Source organism: Rhinatrema bivittatum, chromosome 4, assembly GCF_901001135.1.
Source record: "Rhinatrema bivittatum chromosome 4, aRhiBiv1.1, whole genome shotgun sequence".
Lineage (NCBI taxonomy): Eukaryota > Metazoa > Chordata > Amphibia > Gymnophiona > Rhinatrematidae > Rhinatrema > Rhinatrema bivittatum.
In genome coordinates, this window is record NC_042618.1 from 107,589,377 (window position 1) to 107,609,615 (window position 20,239).

At 41.1% G+C, this 20,239-nt stretch overlaps 1 protein-coding gene across 2 annotated transcripts in view; it reads left to right on the top strand.

Moving 5' to 3' along the window:
• EHD4 (EH domain containing 4) overlaps positions 1-20,239 on the top strand; it is a 128,308-nt gene that overhangs the window by 34,230 nt on the left and 73,839 nt on the right. For both annotated transcript variants that reach the window (XM_029598637.1, XM_029598638.1), the window contains exon 3: positions 10,665-10,762. In XM_029598637.1, the coding sequence (XP_029454497.1) occupies positions 10,665-10,762 (98 nt within the window). The remainder of the gene's footprint in view (positions 1-10,664; positions 10,763-20,239) is intronic.

Below are 20,239 nucleotides of genomic sequence, written 5' to 3' on the forward strand. Positions count from 1 at the left end.
AAATACACTACCATAAGCCTACTAACATCTTGTTCAACTATTAGTGATACATGCAATGTGGAATAATCAATTATCTCAATGGCCGAAGATTCTAAAAAGTTTGTCAAATTTTGAAAATCCATAGAAGGAACTGCCTGTTCGTTTGAACGATTCTGACCCAAAAGGAAATAAGCTTTATTTATCAATGGAAATTGCGATTCAGGCAGTAGAAGAACTTCGGCAAAATATCTTTTTAGTGTTGTAATAGGCATCTCTCCCATTATTCTAGGAAACTTGATTAGTCTTAGATTCAAACGGCGGTTCCAGTTTTCCAATAATTCAAGTCTTCTAGAAAGAGCAGCTCTGTCTTGTAAAGTAGCCAAATTAAAATCTTTAAGGTGATTTATTTCAGATTCGACCTTCACAACTGATGTTTGGAGTTGGGAAAAAGTATCGTTCTGAGCTTGAATTTTATTATTGACTTGGGAGGCAAAGGAATCTAATTTTTGGTTGCAATCTCGAACAGCAAGCGTTAGCCCCGCAGAGAGTTCCCATAGAGATTCAAGGGTGACGACCGCAGGCCTTACCAGAGGTTCAGGTTGTTCACCCGATGTCGAGGGGGTCACTTCAGTGGAGTCTGGTGGAATTACGGGTTCAGCGAGGTTCGGTAACCCTTCCCGCGGTGAATCCTCTCCACTGCCTTCTTCCTCTAAGCCACCCGTCACTTCTCCCAGCAACCCCGTCGCTGTGACCTCATCGGTCCGCGCTGGTTGCTGTGCTTCCGGGGTCGAGGCTCCTCTGGCTGCCGGCGGGCGTACTTCGGGGGGGCTGAGGGAAACCTCCGTCCCTGGTGAGAGCGCCTCTCCTCCCGGCGCTTTCGCAATGGGATTCACCCCCTCGAGATGTGCTGCTCCCTGGGCAAGGAACGATGTTATTAAGGCCTGCTCCGATAGCTGGGTAGGTATAGAGGGGAACACCCTCACCCTGCCTTTTCTCTTCGGCGGCATTTGTTTAATTTTCAAGTAAAGCTGGAGCGGCTCTTTTCCGTGCACCCTTCAGGACGCCCGATGTTTTTATTTTTGTGCAGCCTTCCTAAACTATCTTTTGGAACAAACAATTGTCCATAATTTTGGAATTTATCCATGTGAAACTGCAGACTTTCAGTTGTGAGCTGCTTTCCTTGTTTCACTTACTACTTTTCCTTTCTTCCTCTCTCTTTTTTCTCAGGCCTTAGTGCCTGTTATGTAATCTCCTCTGATGTCATCATATTTGACTGTGACTTGCTCATCCTGTTTCCCATTGTCTGGTGACTAACGGGGGTTATCTGGAATGTAGCTCTGTCTTAGGCTGAAGCATAGATCCTTGTCTTTTAGTGGCTGGCAGTGTAATCGGTGGTTAGAGTACAGAGGTATGAAATTTACAGACCCAGGTTTGAATCCCATCACAGCTACTTAGTCACCTTTTGGCCTTGAATTTGCACAACCCCAGTTTGCCTTCATGCTTCTTTACTTGTCCTTTTTTTTTTTTTTTTTATTAGCTTTGTAGCTTGTGAAATAGTTTCACCGTCTTAACCACAAATGTGAAAGAAGTGCTGTAGAAATCTGAATATCTTTCGTTCCTGGTTTGTTTTGTAAAAACAGGATCTCCTGTTTCTTATAAAAATAAGCAGTAAACATTGAATCAAAATGCAATGTTAGACAAAGACCGAGAGAGATAACAGATACACATTTGAGAAATTGAGCAATAATTTCACCCAGGTGGTGTTTCTGGTAATTATAATCAGTTTGTCTATATTTTGAATAAATTGTGCCCTTCTGATCTATTTACTGTTAAGTGAGTGATCAAAAATATTTAATAGCCTGCCACACCAGAGCTATGCTTAAAGTCAAGTAAGTTAAAGAGACAAAATCCACTTTCTTTTCGAATGTAACTGGGAAAACATACCATGTATTCTAGATCTCTACAAGTAATAGTAAATGATGACTGGTAAAAGTCCAAAAGGCCCATCTTATCTTCCCAGCAATGATTTAATGTGTATTTACCCAATTTAGATCAAATTCCCACATGATCCCAATCCCATTGTAGCCACTTTAGAGTTGCAACTGCTGCTCTGTGCAGGTTTCCCCATACTATCCAGGAAGCATAATACAGCCATTTCTCTGTTGCCCTGGGCTGCAATCATCACTTGGTGAAGGTAGCACAGTTCCCTCATTACCTTTCTCTTGTCACCAGGGATCCTCTTTGTTTATCCTATGCTTTTTTTAAAGTCTGCCACTATTCTTGTCATCACTGCTTCCTTCAGGTTGACATTCCAGGCAGCATTCACCCTGTCGGTGGACAAAATACCTACTGACATTGTTCCTAAATCTCTACTACCTTGGGAGTTTCATATTGACCTCTAGAGCTTCCTTTTCCATTGAAAAAGCTTGGTTTCCTGTCATTGAATATGTTTCAGGTCTACATCATATGCCCCCTGTCTCACCTCTCTTCTAGGGTATACATATTAAAGGGCAAATTTTTAAAGGGTCACGCACCGCTGCATGCATTTTCAAAAGGGCCCAGCCATGCGTGTAAATCCTGATATGCACACAAGTGCTGGTCCCTGAAAAACGGGTGGAGTGGGACAGAGGCTGGCTGGGACAGGGGCCATTCGCCACTGTTTCGGGGAAGCGTGCGTCAGCAGCCGGCCAGCGCGCAGAAGTTGCTTCTACTGTGGAGCTGTAAGTAAAAAAAAAAAAACCCAGTGTTAGGTTAGGGGTTGGGGTGGAGAGGGGGAAGAGGTAGGAAGAATAGGGTTAGGGATAGAAAGGGATAGGTTGGGAAGGCCCAATTGCATCAACGGATACAAATGCCTACATGCTAGTAAAATACCTCATCTTGGTCACACACTCAAAACTAACCTTCACCAAATACAGAAAGACCACAAATTACAAATATAGAGACAGAAACAGGAATGGAAACCCAAAAAGCCACTCTGCATGCAGTGCAAACCTGGAGAAATGGAAACAGAAATATAGCACCTAACATAGTACCAGGATCTACAATAATGCACACAAACTAACCCGCCCAAAGTTACACCTGTATTATGGAACACACTCAAACAGTAACAAGCCAACCTATGAAATGGCAACACTACAAATATTAAACCAGGCACTAAACACGAATACACCTCCTATTAGGAAAACAGACCAAACCAAACTGCTATAGATCCCCACACAGAAACTACAAGCTTGCAGAACATCCTTACCTAGGTCACACATGTAAAACATAAAGACAGAACCTCATCAACTAAGAATAAATACACCATAAAGCTAATGTGTTTGTTTTTCCATTGTTGCACTGCATACAGAGTTTGGCTTCTTGCTGTTTCCGGTTCAGTTTTTCTCTGCACATTTCTATTTATACATTCTTCAAGAAATATAATTGTAAAATTGTACTAATAAAGAGAATAAATGTTTCAAAACAACTGATAGAGTAACATCCAATTATTAAAAATTCTCCAAATACAATAAAATATTTTAAACAGCAGACATCACATAATACCCAATAATTAAAATGACAGTCAATCAAGAAAAATTAACTTAAAGAAGCCACCTTAATTTACCATCTCCAACAACTTTCCTACTCTTTTTCCTTGCAGGCTAGTAGCAAGCTGTAGTGGCTGCTGAAGCTCTGTCCTCACGGACCTCTTCCTTAGGGCCTGCAACCAGTCTCTCTGTCTCTTACACTAACACACACAAGTCACACCTCCATGACCAGTTTCTCACTCTCGTACCAGTCTTCTCCCTGACCAGTCTCTCACTCATATATCAGTCACCTCTCTCTCTTACAATCACCTCCCTGGCCTGTCACTGCCCTGGCCTGTGTCTCATTCACACACACGTCATCTCCCTGACTTGCCTTTCTCTCAATCACATACATGCTCTAACTCTCACACACATGCTGTATCTCTCATTTACATGCAAGATCTGTCTCGCACATTCTCTCTTTCACTTACACACATGCTGGCTCACTCTCAATCTCACTTCCCCCTTCCGTCAGCTGATGTTTGTTTTTCTCTGGGCCCGCCCTGCTCCTCGGGCTGATGCCGCCACTACTTTTGAATGCAGTATGGCCCTTTCTTCTTCCCACGCCCCCACTATACATCCCGTCCTCTTCCAGACCATGGGGGTGGGAAGAAGAAAAGGCCATGATGCAGTTGCCAGCTGCTACTGACACTGGTGCTGTTCCGGTTCAGGCTTGAGTGTTCTGACAGCCTGGGGGGCAATGGCAACAAAAGAAGGATGTCTGCCTTTTCTCGCTGGGGTGAAAGAGTGAGAGAAGAGCAGCCGGGCCAGTGGGAGTGTGCGACACCTGCTGGTGTTTGGGGACAACCTGGTTGAGAATCACTTCATTTTTTTCTCTCGACTGGGAGGGTTCAGAAGGAACTAAGGAGAGCAAGTGTAGTCTGTCTTGACAAAAGTGGGATTAAGGAGGCAGCTAATTACAGACCTGTCCATCTTATTCAGTAGTGGGAAAAACTATGGAAACCAAGGATGCAAATATTTAAAAAGTTAAGTTTAAAATTTGAGTACTTCGTTTTAAATGATAAATACATGGAAGAGCTATCTGCAGCTGCCAGGACAGGGGGTGGCAAGGAAACTTATAACATGCCCATATGTGCTTTGGCCCTTCCTTGATGTACCCACATGCTCCCTGAGCTGGTTAGTGGTGGCCCAGCCTTGGAACATACTAGGAAAGTTGAGCACTTGCAGATATTAACATTTAAAACACCACTAAAGAAAATAGTGATGCAGCACCTCAAAATAAGTAGATTGCAGAAGTCTATAAAATGTGGGCTCACAAGGCGGAGATCCTCTGAGACCAACTTGATTGCGTTCTTTGTGATGGCAAAAGTAGTGATCGGGGTAGAGTAATGGCTGTTTCCTTTCTGGACGTCTGTAAGGCAACATTGTTCTACATAGAAGATGAATTAGTAAGCCGGATGGTATGAGACTAGGACAGAAACTGAACTTTTTTTACATTTACATTTCATAAAATTTATTGATCGCCTAACACAAAGTAGACCTAGGCGATGAACAGAAATACATACATAGTAAAAACAATAATAAACATACACTTCAGACAAAAAATTTTTGTTTCACAGAAACTGGAGAAAAGTACTACCAAATACTGGTATCTATGTCCCTAGATCAAGTTGTTTATTCGTCAGTTGACATTAACGAGAACTCATAGCAATTACTCTACTCACATTATTCTCATTTTTCTAATAACCATATTCTCACATTCTTTTCTCTGATAGCCTGAAGTATGTGTAATTCAGTTATTACATATTATAAGCACAATGGAGTAAAAACTTGTTAAAAGATTTAAAATTAGAATTTAAAATCATCCAAAGATCTCAATTCCATGGGGATGAGCTTCCACTGTGTTGGAGCTGCTATGGAAAAAGAGGTCTCCCTCGTACTAAACAACTGAGCATGTCGAACTGAAGGGATCTCTAAAAGATTCAATTGAGAAGATCTCAAACATCTTACAGGTTTATAAATCCGTAATAATGCATTAAACCAGTATGAAGAATCTGAGGCAAGAAGCTTATAGACTATCATGCCAATTTTAAACACAATCCGCTCAGTAACTGGCAGCCAATTAAGCCTACATAAAGTAGAGAGGGTACTTGCCAGGTTCTTATGACCTGGATTGGCCACTGTTGGAAACAGGATGCTGGGCTTGATGGACCCTTGGTCTGACCCAGTATGGCATTTTCTTATGTTCTTATGAGTGATCCGCTCGAAACGCTTAGAATGAGAAACTAACCTGGCGGCTGAATTCAATAAAAGCTGTATTGAATGAATCAAACCTTTAGGTAAACCAATATAAAGATTATTGCAATAGTTGATATGCGGGAATATGATCGTCCGTACCACTGTCAAGAAATCACTGTCATAAAGTAAGTGTCGTAAACTTGCTAACAACCAAAGTTTAAAAAACCCGATTTTAATAAGAGACCTAATCTGAGGTTTGAATGAAAAGGTAGAATCAAGCAACACACCAAGGCTGCTTATAGGTTTACCTAGAGAAAATGAGATCTTATCTGTAGACACTGTATCATGAGAAGGTATCGAATGTGGTCGATGAATGAGGAGAATAGTGGTCTTACTTGTATTCAACAAGAGTTATTTTGTCTCAACCATTGTTTAATGGTGTCCATACACAAAAGTAAAGAATCAACTGTTTCTTGCCACGAATGTTGAACTTTTATGTAAAACTGAATATCATCAGCATAGATCTTAAAACCATTGTGATGATAGTCAACAATTTAGCAATGGGGGCAAGATAAATATTAAATAACATTGCCGAAAGGGCAGAGCCCTGTGGCACCCCAGCTTTCAACTGTTAGATGATGAACATAAATTCCTGAATTTGATGGATTGAGAACGCTGAGATAAGTAACTATTAAACCACGCAAGAACTATTCCTGAAATCCCGCATTCCTGAAGACTACATAATAAGATTTGATGATCAATTGAATCAAAAGCAGCAGTAATATCAAGCGAAACCAAAAGAAGTTGTTGCCCACTATCAAGACTCCGTTTAATAGAATCAACCATAGAGATAAGAAGTAATTCTGTACTTACCCCTCGACGAAATCCAAATTGATGAGGACTCAAAACCTTCTTTCCAGGAAGTCAGTAGATTTAAAACAATCCCTTTAATCACTTTAGCAATAATAGGACGCGAAGAAATAGGTCTATAATTCTCCACCTTACTAGCATCTAAATTAGATTTTTTTTAAGCAATGGCTTAACCACTGCAGATTTCAATACGGTGGGCATTATCCCGGAAGTAAGCGAGGAATTTACTATTTGAGTAATGGAAGCTCTCATGAGATCTTGGTAAGCAACTACTCAAGCTGCTGATTGTAGTAGTCATCAGTGGACATCACTGGGATACATTTTGACTCTGTGATATGGTCAGTACTGTTCCATATCTTTATTAGCAGCATTTTCTCTCATTTTCTCTGAACCTCTTTCGACCTATCATGGTTCCTTGTCCTTGAATTCCTTTTTCTATTGAAAATTCTACCATACTTGAATTGTATTGAAGCCTGGTAGATATTTGAATGTTTCTACCATATTTCCAGGTCTGACCCTGTGCTTCAACAGGATCCAGGGCAGATGGGGATGGTAAGGTCCTTTGTACTTTTTAAAATGCGCTGTCCAGGAGGCCCATTGAGCTTGTCAGCATGCCAGCATAGGGCCTGGGGCAAGCATCATGGGGAAGCTTCCTGCTCACCCTGGCTTTAAGAGCCAAAATCTATATATAAAACATACAAAGTTTATTGAAAATCCCACCCATATATACCTACATAGACATGTCGGACACAGGACACATTGAACAAATGACTCCATTTAATTGTGGCAATATATAATATAGGCAATTGATCAACTATGATAAATCATGGGCATTTGTAAAATCAATATGTAATAACAATGTACATCTGTACTTTTTTGTATCTCAAAAAGACATATTTTTTAATTTGTGGATATGAATGAGTGAGTGTGCTAGCTTAGTTTTAATGTCTATGTAGGTATATATGGGTGGGATTTTCAATAAACTTTGTATGTTTTATATATAGATTTTGGCTCTCTAAGATTTGTGTACTTTATGACAAGACTATAGAGAGTTGTATTTATATACCCTTTGTGTAAACTTACCACCCTGGCTTTAAGGCAGCCGCTGTCTTTTCTCATTTACCTTCTTTCCTCCAGAATTTATTATGAGCTCCTTAAATCTTGCTGGTTTTTGTTTTTTTTTTATTGTATTTCTAGCCTGCTTATATCTACCTTTATTGAAATTTATGAACTGCCTGGTGCACAAGGCTCTAGGCAGTTTACAAGCATACATAATAATAGTAAAATTCAGTATCTAAAACTAAGATCATCCCAAACAGCATAAAACAGACATAAGTCACCCACTTGGAAATACATGAAAATGCTAAACTGAACGTGACCTTCATTAGAGAGCTTTAAAAAGCATCTTAATCATAAGCAAGCCTGAACAAATGTGTGTTTGGCAAGGATTTGAAGGATTTAGGGCATGAAGTAAGCCGTAACTCTTGAGGGAATGAGTTCCAAAGCTTTGAGGTCCAAGGTTCGGGTGCCACAGCAGAGAAATCTTTGTCTTGTTTCATCCAGATGTGCCATTTTGGGTAAAGGCACGTCTAACACCCCCCCCCCCCCCCCAGGTGACTGTAGGGCGTGAGTTGGTGTATGAATTCCCAGAAGAGCAGCAGCCCAGGGAAAAGAATCAAGTTTTATATTTATTAGTGCTCCTGGTAAGTTACAAGCTAAAACCGTAAATGCATTGTGGGGGAAATTTTATAATAAGAACATAAGAAAATGCCATACTGGGTCAGACCAAGGGTCCATCAAGCTCAGCATCCTGTTTCCAACAGTGGCCAATCCAGGTCATAGGAACCTGGCAAGTACCCAAAAACTAAGTCTATTCCATGTAACCATTGCTAATGTGCATTAAAAAAAAAAAAAAAAAAAAAAAAAAGAGTCTGCAAAATGTGTGCCTAGGTTACACCAGTTCTCAAAGTGGATTTACATGTGTGAAAATGTATGTGTATAATTTAAAATCTACAAGTAAAAACCTTCCAATTCCACCTCCAGAAGAGTCTCCACTCAGTGCACACTTAACAGATGCATGAATTTACCTGCATATTGGGCTGGCAGCTTTGTAAAAGGCCACTTCTGTGCGTGAAACAGTTTTAGCTTTAGATGTCGCTTTGAAAATTATTTAAAATTGTATTTTTTTGGGGGGGGGGGGTTAATAACACATACACAAATGATATAGGTCTTGTGTTGCAGTGTAAACATTTAAATACAGTGGCTTGCAAAAGTATTCAACTCCCTAAAAAGTCATCAGATTTGTGTGGATTACAAATGACACACAGATTGTTCCAGTCAGTAAGTTTATTGCAAACTAGTATGTTCTTAAAGTAAATTTTCAAAATCACAATTCATTATGTCTCCATTTTTTGTAAAATAAAATTAAAAACTGAAATATTATGCTTACATAAGTATTCAACCCCTGTGCTGTGGAAGCTCCAAGTTGCACATATGAAAGATATTATCTTAACAGTTGGCTTACAATTGGCCTCTACCTGTGAATCATTGTCAGCTTTTCTGAATAAGACTCCCTAATTCCAGTACCATTTAATCTGAAGAAAAACTGTGAAAATGAAAAACAAAAAAGCATTCTAAGGAAACTAAAGATTGTGTTAGACATGCTCAAGATAGGAAAAGACTACAAAATAATATCCAAGTGCTTGGATATCCCAGTGGGCACTGTTGGATCAATTGTGAGGAAGTGTAAGCTGCATCAGACACTGCCTGCATAAGGCCTTTCCTCAAAACTCAGCATCAGAGCAGGGAAGAGACTTGAGGGAAGCCACAGAGAGGCCAGCAATCACTTTGAAGGAGCTACAGAGTTCAGTGGCTGAGACTGGAGTGCAGGTGCATTAGTCAACCATATCGATAGCTCTGTATACAACTGGCCTGCATGGGAGGATGGCTAGAAAGAAGCCATTACTGGTGAAATATCACATCAAAGCACATCTGAAGTTTGCCAGAAAGCCTCAGAGTGACCCAGCTAAAATGTGGGATACGTTTTTGTGGTCAGATGAGGCAAAAATGAAGCTTTTTGTCCAAAATTCAAAACACTATTTGTGGTATAAACCTAACACTGCCCATTCCTCAGCAAACACCATCCTAACAGTAAAGTATGAGGTAGCAGCATCATGCTATGGGGATGCTTTTCCTCGGTGGGGACTGGACATCTTGTTAAAATTGAAGGACAGATTGATGGTGTAACATACAGGGAGATACTGCAAGACAACCTGCTTTCATTGTACTAAAAAATGTAAAAGTTGGGAGAGAGTTTCTTTCAGCAGGACAATGATCCCAAGCACAAGGCCAAAGCAACATGAACAACAAAAAGATGACTGTTTTTACAATGGCCAAGTCAAAGTCCAGATCTCAATCCAATCGAGAATCTGTGGCATTATTTGAAAATTGCAATCTATAAGCGTCATCCAACCAACTTGAACAATGTGGAGCAAATCTGCCAGGAAGAATGGGCAAAAATCACTCCCAAACAGTGTGCAAAGCTGGTAGAAATGTACCCCAACAGACTTAAAGCTGTTATTGCAGCAAAAGGTGGCTCTGCCAAGTACTAGTCTGAAGGGATTGAATACTTAAGCAGCAATTTTCAGCTTATTTTACTTTACAAAAAATGCAGACAAATGAATTGTGACTTTGAAAATTTACTTTAAGAGGATACTGGTTTGAAATAAACATACTGTCTGGAACAATCTGTGTAAGTGTCATTTGTAATCCACATAAATCTGCTGACTTTTTTAGGGGAGTCAAACTTTTGCAAGCCACTGTATATATCAACATGCCCAAATGAGATACACACCTGACAAAATGCAGGGCCTATAATTTATAGATCTGTAGTTGAGATAGAGGGGTCAGGCCATGAATAAAAGCAGATGAAGCTGGTTGAGTGTTGTTTTGAGAGCAGTGTTTCTCTAGTGGTGTGTCTCTTTTTGTAGGACTTCAAGAGGATGACTTCCCTGCAAACCTGTGGAATTTGATTTTACTCTTCTGTTGCAGGTTTATGTGTTCCCAGTTACCCAATCAGGTCTTAAAGAGCATAAGTATCATTGATTCTCCAGGTATTCTCTCTGGAGAGAAACAGCGCATCAGCAGAGGTGAGTCCTTGCAGTAAGGCAATGTTTGCCAATCATGTGCTTTCAGAACTGATCAGGGGTGCCACAGAAAATGTCACCATTGCCTGATGCTGAGATCCTGACTAGCACCTGGGCTCCACTCTCAGCACCTTGTAGCAAAAAGAGGCACCAGCAATGTCTCAAATATGCAGAAGCTCCTTTCTGAGAACATGTTTTCCATGGGCAAGCATAACACAGCAGCCACATAAGATGGGTGATGTCATCAGATAGTGCTGAGTTGGACAATGCTCTCTCCTAACCCATGAAAGTTTTAGTGTATGTTCTGGGCATGCACAGGAGTTCCAGCTCTAACGCAACCACGTGCTTCTCCTTCATCCTTAGTTCGTCTGCTTTGCGAATGGTTGATCTCGTGCTCTCTCTCTCTCCTCTCATCAGCTGTGTTTGAGGGGGAGAAATGAAAGAGAAGAATTGAGGTAGATTAAGAAGAGCTGAGAGCTTGTTACAGATCTGCAAACTTTAATGGAAGGAATCTAGTTTGGATATAAAAGGGAAATGTCCATCTAAATCCTGTGAGAAATGCCACCACAAAATGGTGTTGGCCTTTGATGCTTGGATTCAGATCATTTCACACTAAAATGGACTTATGGGACAGATTTACTGTATTAGTCCAGCAACCATCATACTGCACAAGGTTCCCTGATGTGTACCGGGTAACCTTAAAGAGCTAGAATGCTTCTATGTGCAAAAAGTTTAATCATCGATTGCTTTGGGGTGTTTTGTCTCTTGTCAAGCTAATATTCTTTGCCGCTTGCTGTCAAAACGCCTGACACTGCAGGGTTTCAGAATATCTTCCTTCTTCAGGGGTGTGGCAAATTTTGTGAACATGCGAATGGATGTCTGTGATCAGCGCTAAATTTAAAGAATCTTCCTGTCAATGTAGGAATTGCGATAGCGTCTGTCCTGCATTGACAGGAAGATTCTTTAAATTTAGTGCTGATGACATCCATTCGCATGTTGACAAAATTTGCTGCATTCACAAGCTTGCTGCACCCCTGAAGAAGGAAGAGATTCTGAAACCCTGCAGTGCCGGGCGTTTTGACAGCAAGCGGCAAAGAATACCTGAAAGGAACCCACTGACAGGATGTCCATTTAAAAGCCCTAATCGGGGAATGCAAGCACGTACCTGAAAGGGACCTTTTCTCTCGACTACAGTTCAACGCAGCACTCAGTGACATTTAACACAGAGCATCTTTCTCTGTCAACGCATACAAGTTAAGTATCTTACTAATTTAAGAAGCTAAGTAAGCATCTAGAATCTTATCTACAGCCCCTGAAGAAGCAGCAGCGAAACAGGATATCATGTTGGGCTTGCTCATTGGTTTGACAATGCTGAATAAAAGATGAAAAAAGAAAAGTAAAAAAGAATGAATGAGGGGAAGTATATCTTATTAGTTATCTGCACTTAAATGTATGTTTGCACGATTTCAAGGCATGACATTTTTTATGCTTGGACCGATGATTATGAGACCCATTTGTTTATTAAGGGGCGGATTTTAAGAGCCCTGCTCGCGTAAATCCGCCCAGATTTACGCGAGCAGGGCCCTGCGCGCTGGTGCGCCTATGTTCAATAGGCCTACCGGCGCGCGCAGAGCCCCGGGACTCGCGTAAGTCCCGGGTTTTCCGAGGGGGGCGTGTCGGGGGCATGTCGGGGGGCGGGGACGCGGCGGGCCTGGGGGCGGGCCCGGGGGGCGTGGTTTCGGTCCGGGGGCGTGGCCGCGCCCTCCGGAACCGCCCCCGGGTTGTGTCTAGGCGCGCCAGCGGCCCGCTGGTGCGCGGGGATTTACTTCTCCCTCTGGGAGGCGTAAATCCCCCAACAAAGGTAGGGGGGGGTTTAGACAGGGCCGGGGGGGGGGTGGGTTAGGTAGAGGAAGGGAGGGGAAGGTGAGGGGAGGGCGTTATCAAATTCCCTCCGAGGCCGCTCTGATTTCGGAGCGGCCTTGGGGGGAATGGAGGTAGGCTGCGCGGCTCGGCGCGCGCCGGCTACACGAAATCGGTAGCCTTGCGCGCGCCGATCCAGGATTTTAGCGGATACGCGCGGCTACGCGCGTATCTACTAAAATCCCGCGTACTTTTGTTTGCGCCTGGAGCGCCAACAAAAGTACACCAATGCGCCGTTTTTGAAAATCTACCCCTAAGAGCATAAATTGTTTGTTTACCTTGGGTGGTATGAAGGTCCATTCATAACAATTATTGCATTTCTGGCATGATCTATTTAATCTAGCAACACATTTTTTGTTTTTTCAGAATGTCACTGAAAGCATTTATATACTGAACCTTAGCTCAAATATGAACTTAAGAACTCATCTGATCAAGAACGTTCTAAACATTCTCATAAGACAAAGGTGCTTCCCTTTGATGGACACTTGAACTTTTTAAAAGGTATGAGGCAGGGATTAGACACTGAAGAACCAATCAAAGTTGCTTATGCTGAGACATCATGACAGAGAGATGTTGGTGCAGGGAAATCTCAGTGCTGAGAGTTTAGCATCTTAATGCAAATTTGGCACAGAGAAGGAGTGGAAGAGACATGGTGCAAACACATTGGCACCAAGAACAAATAGCACAGGGACTTTGTCAGAGACAAATGGTGCTAATTAACCAGTTAACCAAAGCCTGTGTTGAAGAAAAATGGTGCAGAAAAATGTAACATGAAGAGAAAAAGAAGTAAAATTACAGGCAAAGCAAATAGACACAAAAGCAATTCAGGCTAAAATGCTTCAAGAAGAGGAATGTTATCACCGGTATTGCAGCAAGAAGTATCCTTCTAGTAAAAAGGAGCTAAAACTTCTTCCTTTTTCTTCAATATTGGGTTGCTATGCATTTGTTCAGAAATTCTGGACAGATTTTGTAAAAACATGTCAATGATCTGTCTAGTAGTGAACCAACTTTCCATAAGCCTATTTTGGAACACCTAAAAGAATTAGAAACTAAACTTTCTGCATACTACTCTACAAAAAAAAAAGCCATTAGAACACAAGATAAGTATTGCTATACTGGGTCAGACTGAGGATCCATCAAGCCCAGTATCCACTTTCCAACAGTGGCCAATCCAGGTCATGAGTACCTGGCAAAATCCCAAACAGTCTATAGATCCCATGCTGCTAACCCTTAGGGATAAATAGTGGCTTTCTCCAAGTATACCTGGTTAAGTTTATGTACTTCTCCTCCAGGAGCTTGTCCAAACCTGGAAGTTTGTCAATATATCAATTACATACATATTTGAAAGAAAAATTGAGAATACATTGCTAACAAATACTATTATAAAGAAAAACAATTTATAAATAAGAAAAAGCAATCATTCTCATAATAAACAAAATATATATGGAGGGGAGGGAAAAGGTCATAAGCCAATTGACCTTATACTTCAAAGAAAAATGTTAACAAAAATAAGCCTCCAAGACAATTACTGCTCTCTAAAAGACATCTAAAGTAGACTATGAAGATGCAGGGTATATAGCCTCGATAAAGTTACATAGTTGTCCAGGGTAAAAAAAAACCCATACATTACAGCATTAAGGACTACTGCACGTGTAGCTCCCAAAGCTAATACTTCAGATCTCAGTGCAAGAAATTTTTTCCTACGCTCTTGGGCTGCCTAGCTAAAAAAAAAAAAATCCAGTTCTTCTCCCCCTTAAACAAGGTATCATGATGATGAAAAAATAAACTAAGAATATTATTATGATCTTGTAGAAACGCGAAAGAAATTAACAAAGTAGCTTTATTCTAGGATTGTAAAGTTGAATTATCCAAAAAAGCTGTTTGTTTCGGAGAAACATCTTGCTACAAAGTGTCTGAACTCTCTTCTTTTTTGATGGTAAGAAAACATTTTTTGAACTGGGGATAGGCTGTTTCCTGAATAAGCAAAACTTCTTTCATATATGATTTAAACATCTGTAATGGGAAATTAACTGAATCTGTGGGAAGTTCAAAATAATAAAGTTCAAGTTCCTAGAGACGTTCTCCAAACCTTCAATTTTGTGTGAAACCAAAATAGTCTACAACTTGTTTTGCTTAAATATCTTTGACTGAGGCAACAGCAGTCTCTAAATTAGAAATAGCAGATTCACAGGTAGACATCAATTGGTCCTGTAGCAAACATTTAGAATGGATATCCATTGTAAGTTACCAGATAGGAGACCGATTTTTCAACAGACGCAAGGACAGCCCATAGACTTTCTAGAGAAACTTGGTTAGGTTTGGCAAAAACAGGTCTGACCCTGGAGAGCATTAATGGCATCTTGAATCTCCCATGAAACCAGCAGAAGAAGCCCTCACATGAAGTCGGGACGCAAAGTCTGCCCCTTCCCCCATACTTCCCGCCATCTGGGAAGACTAGAGTTGCACAGTAATTCCATGCCGCTGTTCCGCAGCAGCAAACAGAACACTGCCCGGTAAGTCAGCAGTAGTGTTGAGAGACCAAACCTGACTCGACGCTTCATCTCCTGCTTGGGCAGGTACACCAGGAGGGCAGGGCAATAACAGATTAGTTGGGCTGAGCAAAGCCTCGGCAATCGACAGGCCGACTGCCCCCTCGGCCAAGTCGGAAGCTGCAGTCGGTGAAAGCAGTGATGCCACATACTCTGGCATAGTGGTCTGCCAGGAAAATCCTGCAGAAGGGTAAGATTGCACAACCTCCATCCTCTTACCTGTATCGGCAAAGGAAAGGGGAAACAAACCAAATGTTAGAAACAAAGGAGAATTGCAGGAGCTCAGTATTTCAGCGTCTAGTCAGGAGGCCATCTTGGTCATGCCCCTGATTTGTCCAAATCTTTTATTTATTTTTTTAAACCAGCTGCACTAACTACCTTTATCGGATTCTCCAGCAATTCCAGAGCTTGTGCTTTGAGTGAAAAAGAATTTTCTTAGATTTGTTTTAAATCTGCTAATTACTAACTTCATGGCATGTCCTTTAATCTTAGTATTTTTTAAAAGAGTGAATAATCCATTTTTAGCCATTCTATTCCACTCATGATTTTATAAACCTCTATCATATCCCCCCTCAGCCTCCAAGTTGAACAGTTCTAACCTCTTTAGCCTTCCCTTATAGGAGAGCTGGTCCTTCCAAGATGATGCCAAAGCATTTTCCTGGGTGGTAATTCCTGATATGGATCTTATCACGTAACTGTCATTTTTCCCCTGTGTGCATTACTTTGCGCTTGTTCACATTAAATTTCATCTGCCATTTGAATCCCCTGTCTCACAAGGTCCTCATGCAGTTTCTCACAATCCATGTATGATTTTAACAATTCAGAATAACTTTCTCGTCTGCAAAATGTGCACCCTACTGGTTTCCTTTTCCAGATCATTTATAAATTTATTAAAAAGTACAGGTCTGAAAGGGTAGATAGATTCCATACTGCTTAACCCATAGATAAGTAGATTTCTGCAACTCCACCTTTAATGGTTTATGGACTTTTATGGATGCATGCTTTGTCCCACAATCAAGTTCTTTCTTCTCTGTCCACCACCTCGAGTCTATTTACTCTTGTCACTGGTATCTTGTTGATTGAGTGGTTGAAGGTGTTTGATTCTAATAAATAACAAATATATTCAAGTAAATTTAAAAAGACCCGCGTGCGTAAGATTGGGGGGATTACGCATGCGGCCATGCCTTGCGTGCGCTGCGTGTATTTTTACAAAAGGGCCTGGCCACGCGCTTAATCCCTGTTTTGTGCCGAAGTGCCAGGCCCAAAGAAAGGGGTGGCCAGGACAGCAACACCCCCCCCCCCCCCCAGGGGAAGTGCACACCAGTAGCCAGGCAGCGCGGAGGTTACTACTGCTCCAGAGGAGTAGTAAGTTCAATACTAAAAAATTTGGGGATAGTTAGGGTAGGTTTAGGGGGGCGGGGAAAGATAGGGAATAAAGCAAAAAAAAAAAATTATTATTTTTTTTACTCTGTGCATAATTAAGTTCTGGAATTCATTGCCAGAGGATGTGGTGAAAGCTAGTGTAGCTGCATTTGTTAGGTTCCATATTAGGAATTACCACCCAGGAAAAAGATCTAGGCATCATAGTGGATAATACTTTAAAATCATCGGCTCAGTGTGCTGCAGCAATCAAAAAAAGCAACAATGTTAGGAATTATTAGGAAGGGAATGGTTAATAAAACAGAAAATGTCATAATGTTTCTATACTGCTCCATGAATACTGTGTACAGTTCTGGTCTCTGCATCTCAAAAAAGATATAGTTGCAATGGTGAAGGTACAGAGAAGGGCAACCAGAATGATAAAGTAGATGGAGCAGCTCCCCTATGAGAAAAGGCTGAAGAGGTTAGGGCTATTCAGCTTGGAGAAGAGACGGCTGAGGGGGATATGATAGAGGTCTTTAAGATCATGAGAGCTCTTAAATGAGTAGATGTGACTCGGTTATTTACACTTTTGAATAATAGAAGGACTAGGGGGCATTTCATGAAATTAGCAAGTAACACATTTAAGACTAATCGGAGAAAATTCTTTTTTACTCAACACACAATTAAGCTCTGGAATTTGTTGCCAGAGGATGTGGTTAGTGCAGTTAGTGTAGCTGGGTTCAAAAAAGGTTTGGAGAAGTTCTTGGAGGAGAAGCCCATTAACTGCTATTAATCTTGTTTACTTAGGTAATAGCCACTGCTATTAAGTGCATCAGTAGCATAGGATCTTCTTAGTGTTTGGTTAATTGCCAGGTTCTTGTGGCCTGGTTTGGCCTTTGTTGGAAGCAAGATGCTGGGCTTGATGGACCCTTGGTCTGACCCAGCATGGCAATTTCTTATGTTCTTATTTTCTTATTTATATAAAAACCCATCAACCAAGAGCTGTCACCACAATATTTGTCCACTTAAATTCATCATCAGCTTAGGGCATCTGCAAAGTAGCAACGTGATCTTCAATACTCCCTTTTGCTCAGCACTTCTGTTTGGAGCTGGAGTTTCAAGCAGACAGTATATGCATGCTCAATTTCAAATGATTATTCAACTTCCCTCATAATGATCACAGGTTGCAAAAAAAAAAAAAGGTAAAAAGATAATCAAGCAACCCTTAAATGGGGAGTCCCATCTTGTCTGGCTGCTTTTGTTATGCTTGTCCCTAGAGAAAGTGAAGTTGCAAACCTGTCAAAGATGTTCCTGGTGAACAATAGAACACAGTCCCTCTCTCCTCCCTGGGAAGTTGGGCATAGCTAAAAAAAAAAAGATTGAGGGAAAGGCTACATCTGCATTAGCATGGGAACTCCTGCACATGTCCAGAACATACACTAAAACTTTCTGAGCTAAGAGACAGGGGTGACAGACTTGGTGCCCTTAGATTACATCACCCATCTTGTATGGCTGTTTGTTCTGCTGTCCACAGAGAATACTTGCTACAGATAAGCAGTTGTGAATCATAAATGCCGCCTCTTCCTAGCTACAGCCTGAGCCCTAGAGTGATAAGGGGAGGCATTGCAGGTTATGGATGAGTGAACCCTGCTTTGTGCAGCACACAGCACCTCCTTCTTTTCCCTCTCCTAAGCTGCCACCTTTGAGTCCTACCAGTTTTGTTATAACCCCAGGTTAAAAGCATGCACTGGATGTGACTCTGAGGGTTGGGAACAGCAGTAGTGAAGGAGCTCTGGCAGTCGCATGTGTCAGCCAAGGAAATTAAAAGGTTGTCTGTACTACATAGACTTTTCTTCTTCTGCACTTCTGTTTAGAGGGAGCTAGTCCTAATGTGTTGGGTTTATGTATGTCGCTGTTCCCTATCTCCTTTTGTTTTAAAATTTGGAAGTGAGACTGGTGAGTCTTTCCTTAGCTCATCATTTGACCATGAGTCCTCTCCATGTCTCTTCTGTCTGCTCCATGGAGGCTGGTGGGCCACACACTATTTTTATTAATGTAGATGTCTTGAGTTTTAAAAGGTAGGAAAACACTGCAGTAAGAGCAAGTCAGTCATGAGGTCTGGTAGAATTCAGTCCAGAATCATGCTCTGAATTTCTGAAGACCACTCTTGCCTCTGTTTAAATGACAGATTGTTTTGTTTGGCCTTCAAATTCCTCTTGTTAGAGGAGGTTCTCCAGTTGGAATTGCAGTTTCCAATAGTTTACTTTTTTCCTTGCTCAAACATAAGGGGATAATTGGCACACTTGTTTTATGTACCAGCAGTACAGTAAAGCATTTTTTCTGTCTCCATCTGCTGATGGGGAAGAAAAATCCAGTCATCTGGTCTGATCTGTGGGATTCAAAGAGAGAAAATGAGCAGGTAAGAACCAATTTTTCCTTCATGTTAGGATTTGCCAGGTATTTTCAGGCAACCTAGACTGGCCACTGTCAGGATAAACCATTGATCTGATACAGATTGGCATTTATGTTCTTAATATTTATTATTGCTTATAGGAAACACAGATGTAAAAACATTTTTGTAATATATGTATTTATTTTGATATATTGTATATAATTCAGCTAAGCCTTTCCCTAGATTCCAAGGCAGACACTCTTCCCTTTAATACCTGAATGCCAGAGCTTCTTGGCTGTGAGCCTACAACTTCGTCCACCACTGAACGACTCCACCTTAATTTATGCTTACTACCTCAGCATAAAGAGTTGCCTTATTGCAGTATTTATGCATCTGTACTTTTCTTTATATTATTGCCATCCATTTCACCCATTGGGCCCTTTGTTGTCTACCTAAATGACTTCTTACAGTCTTCCTCTTGTCTTTAGCTATACCCTTATAATGCTTGAGCCTCATGTTGTGTTTCTTTGATTTGATTGATTGCAATTTGGATTGCAGTTTTTAATTGTAACTTTGATTGTAATCCATCTTGAGAGCAACTTAGGAAAAGGTAGAATTTCAAATGTTTAAAACTGGATTTTTTTCTTTCTGCTATTAAAAAAAAACCCCCCAAAACAAACCACACAACTAAAAATGACAAGATTAAAAGGAAATAAAAAGCTTTGTGGCAAGTAAAGAGGTGATGCCAGGTCATGAGGTTGCTTGTTTCTGTTGCATTCTTTCTGCTTCTGACTTTCTCTGCTACTAAAGGGGCTGAGCACCAGAGGACGTCAGCAATAGAAAACCTATGAAGTAAAGGCAGACTGCCTGACCATCACAAACAGCCACGCAGAGCCAAGGCTGCTGTCTAGATGCCACACGTTCTTTAAATGTTTTGTAGCTGAATTTTATACTTGTAACTATATCAAGGACATAATGGACAGCATGTAGGGATTCTCAAACTAAAGGGATTTTGAGGGGGATAGGATGTCGTCCCCCCCTCATGGATTGACATAATTACAGATCCCTTAACCTCTAGGCTCCTGGTTCAAATCAGTCATTCTCTGAAGACTGCTTGGTGACCTAAGTGTAAAATGAGCTGGTAATATCAATTTAGTTTCCAGTTCAAATCCTTGTTGGGAGTCTCAACAGAGACCAAAGATTGCACAGCACAAAGTCTAAATCACTGTCTTATCCTTTTAGAGGTGGTGATCTCAC